We start from the raw sequence: 11,531 nt of genomic DNA, 5'->3' as shown, positions 1-11,531 counted from the left end.
AGGGAAAGGGGAATAGTATGGTATCCAGGTAAAATGCAAAAGTAACAATGGTTCAGTAAGATCCGACATTAAATATTTATATAAAGCCTGGAAATACTTCATCTACAAAAAAGAGAAAGGAAAATTCCTTTGTGTGCCAACGTGCCTGTTGTTTATGCAAAGCCTCTGAAATAGTTAAGCTTTTCTGAACATGTTAACCCAGATCATGGTTTTACTACTGATCCCACATTATGTTTAAACACAGTAATGTGTTAAGTTCAATGTACTACAGCCAGCTATTTATTTATTTATTTATTTATTCATTCATTCATTCATTCATTCATGTGTTGGGTCTTCGTTGCTGTGCACAGGCTTTCTCTAGTTGTGGCGAGTGGGGGCTATTCTTTGTTGCGACGTGTGGACTTCTCATTGCAGTGGCTTTTTTTGTTGCGGAGCACGGGCTCTGGTACGCGGGCTCAGTAGTTCAGTAGTTGTGGCTTGTGGGCTCTAGAGCGCAGGCTCAGTAGCTGTGGCACATGGGCTTAGTTGCTCCACGGCATGTGGGATCTTCCTGGACCAGGGCTCAAACTCATGTCCCCTGCATTGTCAGGCAGATTCTTAACCACTGCACCACCAGGGAAGCCCTAGCCAGCTATTTTTATTTCAGTCCTACCCTTACACTCTAGATAAATTTGAGGCCAGAAGAGCAATTGCATCATATTACCTATTTTTGTTAAATATTAATTGTCAGTAAGAACTACTCCCACAAATACCATAAAATTCTGTACTTGAAAGGCCACCTAGAGAGCATAAAGCTCCTGTATTTAAACCCAATCAAATCAGACTTTTTTCTACTTAGATGGCAAATGCGTCATCTGTTCTTACTGCGTGAGTTTCTCTTAACAATGTATAGAGAGCACAAGTCAGTGAAAATAATTCTTGTTAGAAACTCCAAATATCAATATCTTTTAGTATGTCAAAAATCGTGACCTTGGTACTAAAGGAAAAAGGATAATCTGTTCCACAAGCATTTTTTTAAAAAAATTATTTCGAGTGGCCTTTAACTCTGGGATCTTGAACGCAATTTAAGAAAAACTATGCTTCTACAAGCAGTAGATTAAGTTTCTACAAGCAGTATATTCAGTTTTCATCTAAAATGAACCGTGCTGGGTCCAACCGTGGTGAACGAAGTAGGCAGACTTGTGTAGCACGTGCAGAGTAGGCTTGAGGCGGCTGCTAACTTAAGCTTAAATACAGCTGGTTTCTCTACAGTTAAACACAACTTGCCTAACCTGGAGGAGAGAGATAAATGGAACCAACCATGTAAAGGCAATACAGCTGATCCTTGAACAACACGGGTTTGAACTGCGTGGGTTCACTTCTACGGGGATTTTTTCAATACACACACTACTATGTTTACGACCTGCAGTTGGTTGAATCCGAGGACGTGAGGGTCAACTACGGGACTTGAGCAGGTGCAGATTTTGGTATCCGTGGAGGGCTCTGGAATCAATCTTTGCGGATACCGAGGGACAATCCTTTAGTCTCAGTATCAGGCTCATGCCACTATTGGTAAGGCAAGATTCAAGGAATGGCAGACCTGGGCATTTGTTTTGACTATTTGTGATTCATCTGAACGGTCCATATCACACTCTCTAGATGGCCCAGGTACAGATGCAGATGGCACCCAGGGCAGGGCTGGTATGAAGGGGAGAGCTGGAGGAGGTGTGCCCAGCCAGGGGCCTCACTTCCACATCACAGTAAGGTGGTTTGTTCTCAGTAAGACTATGAAGGGAATGCTTAAATTTTTTAGTGATATTTTACTACATTTCATGGAGGAAATTATATTCCCAGGTACACTGTATGAATCTGAGGAATCTGGAAGTATTCCCGATGAAGGTCACGAGTCTATTCTATACTCAAATATTCTGCAAACAGTAGCAATACAAAGTTTCTCAAATAGTGCCTTCTATTTATGACTCAAAGTTGAAACTTAACTAAGAAATATTGCTTTACTAAAAGTTAAGAATGATGGGATAGGACAGTGAACTCTTAAATTTTCATGCATGAATAGCCGTCTAATTACCACACCTTTCAAAATGAAGAGGAGACAAATAACCTGAAAATGTAAAGCTCAGATTTTAAAAGCCCTCCGTCATAAGATCTTAAATCCTAGTCCAATGTCCTCAAGGATATCTGAAACTAAGAAGCCTTAGAGGGAAGTGGGTAGAGGTTAAAAAACCATTGGCAGCCTCACTTCTGTCACTTTCATCTTATAGCTTGGAGAGCCCCAGGGCTATTATTATTAGTCTTATAGGGAGAGCACGCGGATTCCCTTTCCTCTGGGTGGAGATACGAAGAAAGGCAGACACAAGTACCCACAAAAAGAACCTCCAGAACTCAAAGATCTCCATCTGGAAAAAATGGAGTTGATGCCTTCTTTAGCACTAAAAGTTGCTTGCATCCTAAGAGGATAATTAGCTACAAAAAATATTTTCACTTTCAGAGGTCAGTATGTTTAGCAATAAGCTTTAGTTTCTGTTGCAGAAATTAAATTCAACGTGGAATCAAAATATATTCTGCTATTTTATTATAGGGACTATTGTATAAAGAAAATAACACAAATCCAATTTCACTCATAAAAGCCTGATGACTGTCCTGGAGAGAAAGAAAATAGCATTGAGAGGAACAAAAGGTCCTTCTCTAAACAATGGTTTCCTAGGTTCATCCTTCCAAATGTGGGCCAAATCATGAATTCCAGTTAACACACACCTCAGAGGGAGCCAAGTTTGGAATGTGCAGAACAAAGAATTTATTCAGCGACCACTTGGATGTTTTTCCTTCTCGAAAATAATGAAAGCAAGAGGAGTCCAGATGGGAATGCAGCCACTTCGGGAGAGGAATCCTTTATTGAGATAAATAGCAAGGCTCTGTAAATAAATCCCCAGTATTACATGACGAATTTTGGAAAGACAACTAGGCTTGTTTTTGGTTGTCTGCTGTGATTAAACTATTTCTACATGGTATTCTAGTATTTCTGAAATAGTTAAGTGACAATGTTTTATGTCTTTTAAGATAAAAGACATCATTGTGTGGTTTTTAAAATCTCCAACTTTCCGCTCTCAACTTGAACCAATGACTCTTGAAGCATAGCTGGGATCTCTTTTCCTTGGCGCCCTGTTCTTGCTGGGGCTGGTTCCTGAGGCTCAGATGAGTCAGGCTCACATTTTTGCTCCAGAGACCTTCCTTCTACCCATAGCAACTCCTGGAACAGAGACTTCTCCCCACCAGCTCTGAGAGTTCCTGATCCTTCTGCAGTGCGGGGGCCACAAAAACACTCAGAGATGTGATCAAGACAAGCACAGTGATGGGGAAAGGATGGTGCATGGACAGAAAGAAGTTGGCTTCTTCTAGGAGGGCACTAGCAGGTTACTGAGTTAAACCGTCTCCTTCATTAACCTAGGTAATTTGGGGTAACTGAATTTTTAGTGCAATGATTTAAAATTATGTAGTCCATTTGTATGCACATTTTAAGAGTACTTTATCGAGTTCAATTTTTGGCCAAGGTTCTTAGTTCACAGTGCTGCATTTTACAGTGAATTCGAGACAAAAGTGCTAGGCCATGCTGGTTAAGGAAGAGTTCACCAGTTATCACCTGTGAGGGAATCCACTGTGACTTTCAATTTAACAGCAAACCTCGTTTTGTTACTTTCTGGGATTTCTCAATCCCTCTCCTTTTGCTTACTTTACTCAGGACTGAGTGTTTTAACATATCCACTATTTTCTTTTACATTCAGAGCAGTGAAAAAATATGTGGATTTCCCTTCTCACAATTCTTTATTAACAAAGTGACACAAACACAGACACTCAACCAAAAACCTGCATTCTCTTGCCACTGTTGTATTACTCATCTCCAAAAGACAAAAGACTGTCAAAGATGATGATATGGTCATTGTCACCTCAAAGAGTCTGCCAAGTTCTAGTTCATATGGCTACTGAGCATGCAGTGATGATTTCTGTTGATATCACATGAAAATGAAAAAGCAAAGCCCAAATACCATTGTATAGAGCTGCATGCTTTGCTGGAATACATCTTCACTTATCCTGATGGCTTTGGAATGCTGCCATGCTTTGAAAACCACTAGTGCATGCATCTCAGTTTTAAGTTTTCATTTCTAGTAAAATATGGGAAGACCTAAAGCTTGTGCTTATGGGCCTGGTGCTATTTAAATTTGGGGCAGAGATTTAGAGAAAAGCTTGGGAGGCACACTCACCGCCTCTCCAGTGGGCGCCCGTCACTGGAGATGCTTCGAGGAATGTTGGCGGCTCTTTCTGGAGGAGGCATCTTCCCGTCTCCTTTCCCAGCATTCAGCCTCGAGGTCATGGGACTCTGCACCTGGGATGGAACTTGAGGTGAATGAGGCCCCTTGTTGGCATTCCTCTGCCACTTGTTATTATTTCGAAAGGGAAACTTGAATTCGTAGGAAACCCCTTCGTTCATTTTGTACTCCATCACTGGCATGCGGTAGGTCTCAGAGCAACTCCTAGGGGGAGGGCACAGAGAGAAGAAAAATCAATATTGCTTTTTCTTGTTGGTGGAACCACACTGATTCTCATTAACAGTTAAAATGGATCAAACACTTCATTCTCAAGTTTCAAACCATCTTTCAATCATTAGGCCTGTAATTATTTTCCTTTCAAAAACCAGAATCCCAGGAAGTATTATACTAGTATTTTCTTTTGATCAATCCTAAATGCTGAGTATGAGATATGGAGTCTTGAAATTTCAGTGAGACCTATGGTCACCCTGGTGGGGATGGGGGTGGAGTAGGGGGCAGAGTCAGCACTGAGACCTGGGGAGGGAAGGTGCCCAGACAGCATGGTGGGAACAGACCCCTAAGATGGGGCCTCGGAGGAAAGAGTCAGCTTTATATCCTTAATCGTAAGGGAAGCTTTAGATCCTTCCCTTACGATTAAGGATCTAAAAGGGTATATAGGTTTGAATTCGTTGGGATCCCGATAGTCAAAAATAAGTGGGGAGAATTCTTGAAATCCAAACTGAGAGCCAAATTTAGCTCAGGAGGAGGGAAAAAAAAAAGCCAGTTATTGAAATCAGCAATTATCAAATCACCAGGGAACAAAGCATAATCTGAAATCAGGACTTTTTTTTCCCCTTGAAAGCCAGAAATCTCCCATAGCAGAGCTGTCCCCAGGCAGCAGTCTGAGTGAAATTAATGGCAGGCACAAATGTCTTCCATCCCTTTACCCTCTTTTTGTGCCATCATTCCATCCCCCAAAACTTAGGAAACGAGGAACCCACTTTCCATGACCTTTGCCCAAACAACCAAGGAAGGTTCGACCAATTATTGACTTGACTGATTGAAAAATTACTGAAAAAACCTACCCCCACGAAAACATTAACTCAAACTGTGCATTTGAATTTCATCACTAAGAGAAAAAATGACTTTCTTTCTTAAAGACATTTCAAAGACTGAGAAGCAGGTGGGAAGATCTGGAAAGAAAAGATTAAGAGTAATTACGAAATAGTCCTTTAAGAGGTACTTTAGAGATAGCATAAGGAGAGTCCAGATCAGTGCCGCCCAACAGAAATACAATATAAGCCACAAATAGGAGCCATGTATGTAAGTTTTAAATGTCTAGCAGCCATACTACAAAAATAAAACGAAACAGGTGAAATTAATAATAAATTTTATTTAACTCAATATATCCAAAATGCTATCATTTCAACATGTAATCAATAAATCAGTATTAAGAAATTTACGAGACATTTTACATTCTTGTACATTTGGAGTGTATTTTATACTTAGAGCACGTCTCACTTGGGACCAGCCACGTTACAATGGCTCTGTAGTCACAGGTGACTCATGGCTCCTGTACTGGACAGTGTAGGTCCAAAGGGCATCCAGCTGAAGGCCTGGTCTTGGTTTGGGGAAGGTGCTTATGTTGGTGGGAGAATGAACACAGTGGAACGGGCCCCCCTCTATGACCTTGTCCATGTATCTCAGGGTATGACTCATGACATTTAAAATGTACCCCACCATGCGTCCTCTCCCACGTCTCCATGACAGCCACAGGTTTTGAAAAGTGCTGCTTTTGGAGCATGTGCATTTGCTGGGGTCCTTGCCCTCCTCAGTCTTAGACCAAGTCTCCAATGGGCACCTTTGCTTGGAGTTTCCTTAACCTCTCCCTCCGACTCCTCAAAAGCCTAGGTCAACCTTAATCTGACCCTATGCCCAAGATGCTGCTGTGCCCCTTTTAATGGTTTGATGACAATGGCTTTCAAATGTTTTGGACCACAATCCTGGTGACAAGTATATTTTACACTGTGATATAGCACAACCACAAATACATACACACATACATCCTTCCTCTGTCAGCTTCCATTCTGCTATATTCTGTGTTAATCCATTTCATTAAAAAAATACATTGGGTACAACCTCCTAAACTGATTTCATGATCTACTTAAGAATTACGATCTATAGTTAGCAAAACACTGTATGGCCTACTTGACATTAGTTTCAGCAGTTATTGACTTCTTATATGATAAATGCTTTTCTCTGAAATGAAGGATTATCACCTTAGGCCTTGATATAATTTCTAGCTTTGAATCAATTATTTCTGACAAAAATATGCCATTACCATACTTTTTTGGTTGTTAACACAGGTGTTATTGCAGTATATCTGAAGTCTTTCATTTCTGATCATGCAGTATCTAGAGCTCTGGATCTGGAAATACAAGAATGTTGCAAGAATGCAAAATGCAAGAATGTTGTAGCTTACCAAAGGAATATTAATAGCAATTTATAATAATGCATGGAAAAATTTCTTTCTACCTCAAAATCAGCACTAGCTTTGCTTCTCCTCAGCATTGGTCTGTTTAACTTGTAAACTCAGTGGATCATATCATCCATGTCCCTTTCTTTTTTTTTTTTTTTTTTTTTTTTTTTTTTTTTTTTTTTTTTTTTTTTTTTTTTTTTTTTTGCGGTACGCAGGCCTCTCACTGTTGTGGCCTCTCCCGTTGCAGAGCACAGGCTCCAGACGCGCCGGCTCAGCGGCGATGGCTCACGGGCCCAGCCGCTCCGCAGCATGTGGGATCTTCCCGGACCGGGGCACGAACCCGTGTCCCCTGCATCGGCAGGCGGACTCTCAACCACTGCGCCACCAGGGAAGCCCCATGTCCCTTTCTGTTGGCTGCCAGGAACCAACCACATGTACAGAACACGTACAGACCTTTATCATGTATTTCAGGGCGTTAACTTTTCAAAAATTTCTCCCTTGGCCACGTTTTCCACTTACCTCCCCCCATTCCCCATTTCCCTACCACACATACACAGAGATTCCCTCAATGAATTTTAATTCTGTACCTCCATAGGCTGATTCAAGCCCATATTGCATCAGGGTAGAGAATAAGTAAATAATTAAAACAGAAACAATAATAATGTAATATCAAATAGACAATATCAGCTTTGGGGCCTTAGTTTCTTTGTAAAATGAAAGACTTGTAATTGATAATTACTAAACTTTCTTCTAGTTCAAGCACTCTTTGAAAGAGTCTTTTAGCTGCATAATGTTTAATACTAAAACTGGTTAAAAGATCCCATTAGCCAAAGATTTTGTCTCCTCTCTAGTCTATATTTCATCCCCACCACCCTTAGCACACTATTAGAGACCTTCTGAATATTCCATAATCATAGAATGAAGTACGATAAGGCCAAAGCAGGGAGAGAAGATTCATTTACAGAGAATGAAAAGCAAAGATTCCACAGTGCTGAACCTTTGCCATCCCGCCGTTTCTGACTGCCTTCTACGGGGGTTGGGGGGTGGGACACCACTAGCTTCTGCTCCCTTACTTATCCCTATGAGAATGATGCATGGAATCCAGAAGTGGGCAGTACACTGAAGGACAAAGATAAAAGCTGGCTTTTAATGACATGCATGAAAGTTCATAAAAGGATTTATATTCTATTACTCCAAGTAAAATCTAGTGTTAAACAATAAAAACTCGGGCACCTAGAGCTCACGATGGGCCAGCACTAATCTGGCTGCCCTACACCAACTCTCTGAAATACGAGTATCATTATCCCCGTTTATCAGATGGGGAAATAGAGGCCTAGAGAGATTAATCTGCAAAGACTACACAGTCAAGAAGAAGTGGCAGAGCCAGGATTTGACCCCACAGAATAAGTCTACTTGTAGATTAGTCTTATTTTAGTCACTAACTAAAGAACATTTCTACTCCAGGTTCCCAAACTTCATCTTATACTGACTATTGCATTTCATTCGGGCATGGGCTATGACAAAATGTCAACAATTCTTAAAGAGCTATGGTCAAAAGGAATTACAATTTCGGTGCTAAAAGTGACACATGGTGACAAGCTGAAACCATAACTTAATTGAAAAGTCACTCCATCTTCTTTCTCTTTTTCAGTCTTTTCATTCTAACTTTTTCCTCTAATTTCTTATTACCCACTACCCTCTCCTTTATTCCTAAGACACTAAGAAATACAGACAGAAAAATCAGCCGAGGGGTATATTGAACAGAACATCACAACACCTGGACTCCTGAATCAGAAAAGTTGGATGTCTGGGGACAGCTGTGTCCCTAATCATTCATGTGACTTTGGCTTGGAAAAAAAAAACTTAACCTCTTTGAACCAAAGTTCCTCATCTAAAAAAAATGAGAGACTTGAACCAGACGATTTCTCATAGCCCTTCTAGCTCTAAAGCAGAATGCTTTTGCACTTTGAAATAATTGTTTTTTAAACTGAAGAAAAAACTTTGCAACCCTCTTACTTAAAAGGTAATCTGGTCCTTTGGGTAATGTGTTTTTAGCTCTTCCTCTTGAATGGCCCTTGATTGCTTTCTTTAGGGAACTACATTCAACATTTTGTAATAACCTATAAGGGAAAAGAATATGAAAAAGAATATATACACATGTATGTAAATACATAACTGGATCACTGTGCTGTACACCTGAAATGAACACAACAATGTAAATCAACTATACTTCAATTAAAAAAACAAATCCATAGGCTGGTGGCCCTCAACAGAATGACGGCCTGCCACTCCCATGTGATACCATTCAGAGCATCACAACAGAATGTGCTATCTGGGTACTTCTAACTTTGCCTAGAGAATGACTGACTGCTCAAGAGTCAGAGGTCACAGACACCAAGACATACAGCTGGTCATACACTCTGATTGGTGATGGAGCGCGTGGGGGTCCCTCCTGCAGTGCAACATCTTACTCTCTGGGGGGGAGCCTTCTGGTGACGTCTGCAGCCAAATCCCAAACCTGTTTCTGCCAAGACTGCTTCCATCATGCTGTCATCCTAGTCGGCCCTATTCACTCTCTGGGCAGCTACTAAACCTCTCTAACCCTCATTCTCCTCATTGTTTCAATGGAAATGAGGCTGCCATGAAGATTTTTTTTAAAGCCCAGTACACAGAAGGGGCTCAGAAATTTTGCTTTACTTTCCCGGTCCTCTCTTCTCTTTAAAACAGTTGCCTCTGGAAACAATTCGTAGAGGGTCTGCTTATGTCCTGCGAATAGGGAAAAGAGCTTGATTTAACAGGTGTTACTAAAGCCCCATTTGTTGTTGTTAAACTGGCTTTTTCGCTTACAAGCAGCTCATGCAGCTCAATATCAAAAAAACAAACAACCCAATCCAAAAATGGGCAGAACACCTAAATAGACATTTCTCCAAAGAATTACCAACAAACGCATGAAAGAATGCTCAACATCACTAATCATTAGAGAAATGCAAATGAAAACTACAATGAGGTATCACTTCACACCAGTCAGAATGGCCAGCATCCAAAAATCTACAAACAATAAATGCTGGAGAGGGTGTGAAGAAAAGGGAACCCTCTTGCACTGTTGGTGGGAATGTAAATTGATACAGTCACTATGGAGAACAGTATGGAGGTTCCTGAAAAAACTACAAATAGAACTACCATACGACCCAGAAATCCCACTACTGGACACATACCCTGAGAAAACCATAATTCAAAGAGTCATGTACCACAATGTTCATTGCAGCTCTATTTACAATAGCCAGGACATGGAAGCAATCTAAGTGTCCATCGACAGATGAATGGATAAAGAAGATATGGCACATAAATACAATGGAATATTACTCCACCATAAAAAGAAACGAAATTGAGTTATTTGTAGTGAGGTGGATGGACCCAGAGTCCGTCATAAAGAGTGAAGTAAGTCAGAAAGAGAAAAACAAATATCATATATTAACACGTATATGTGGAATCTAAAAAAAAAAAAGGTTATGAAGAACCTAGGGGCAGGACAGGAATAAAGACACAGACGTACAGAATGGACTTGAGGACATGGGGAGTGGGAAGGGTAAGCTGGGACAAAGTGAGAGAGTGGCTTGGACATATATACACCACCAAACGTAAAATAGACAGCTAGTGGGAAGCAGCCGCATAGCACAGGGAGATCAGCTCGGTGCTTTGTGACCCCCTAGAGGGGGGGGATAGGGAGGGTGGGAGGGAGACACAAGAGGGAAGAGATATGGGGACATATGTATATGTATAACTGATTCACTTTGTTATAAAGCAGAAACTAACACACCATTGTAAAGCAATTATACTCCAATAAAGATGTTAAGAAAACAAAACAAAAACAAAACAAAAACCACCTGCCTTTTCAAAACTAGTGACTCTTGCATATGACATACGGGGGTGTTCGTGATTACATATGATCCCCACGCCGGTGTCTGTGTCCTGGGACCCTTGGATCCTGGTGACCCTGAGAAACACGCCGCTGGGGACGGAGGGCAGCGTATTTCCAGGAGGCCTGCTCTTCCTGGCGGCAGCACCAGCTGACAGACAGGAGAGTGACTAGTCAAAGAGCAGAGTAATTAGCTGCAAGGTCCACAGCCGTGGGAGTGTGAAGTGCGGAGGAGAGAAAAAAGTGACAGAAGAGCATTATCTTATTTTGTGGAAAATTGTACCAAGGTGTTAATGCTTCAACTATTCCTTTGAAGTTGTTTCTGAAGGAGGGAAGGGGAGAGCAGGCTTCTAGTCCTCCAGAGGTATCAAGGGCAACATTTCAGACCCACCTGGAAGGTCTGACGGTGGCTTTTCGGGTGGAAACTCTAGGGCAAGGGGCAGAGTGTGTCTCCGAGGCCTGAGGGGCTGTGCGGTGCGCTGCTCCTTCAGCCCAGCCCCCCCATCCCGCGCTCTAATGCGGGCAGGTTCCTAACACTCTTCTGTCCCGTCACTGCCAGCTCCCTGGCTATGAGAGGATGACAATGATGCCCCAGAAGCAGTGCTGGGAGATGAAGACAAATACAGCAAATACTACAAATCAAGGTTCTTTTCCCCAACAGAAAGCCAGTTTACCATCATATCCCTGCTTATGCTGGTACACAGGAAAGGATTTGTGTCCCAAGCATACAAAGTTAAGAGTTTGGATTCTGTTTTTTTTTTTTTTTTTTTTTGCGGTACACGGGCCTCTCACTGTTGCGGCCTCTCCCGTTGCGGAGCACAGGCTCCTGACGCGCAGG

General features: G+C 41.6%; 1 protein-coding gene across 1 annotated transcript in view; it reads right to left on the bottom strand.

Moving 5' to 3' along the window:
* The window catches only part of LOC103072726 (signal-induced proliferation-associated 1-like protein 1), a gene marked incomplete at its 5' end in the record, with an annotated part of 89,937 nt that overhangs the window by 60,588 nt on the left and 17,818 nt on the right, over positions 1-11,531 (bottom strand). The window contains one exon of the mRNA XM_007450288.1: positions 4,254-4,523. Within this exon, the coding sequence (XP_007450350.1) occupies positions 4,254-4,523 (270 nt within the window). The remainder of the gene's footprint in view (positions 1-4,253; positions 4,524-11,531) is intronic.

The sequence above is a fragment of the Lipotes vexillifer genome, unplaced genomic scaffold, assembly GCF_000442215.2.
Source record: "Lipotes vexillifer unplaced genomic scaffold, Lipotes_vexillifer_v1.1 scaffold2006, whole genome shotgun sequence".
Taxonomy (NCBI): domain Eukaryota; kingdom Metazoa; phylum Chordata; class Mammalia; order Artiodactyla; family Lipotidae; genus Lipotes; species Lipotes vexillifer.
The sequence above is the reverse complement of the archived record's forward strand: the minus strand, read 5'-3'. Positions and strand labels throughout refer to the sequence as shown.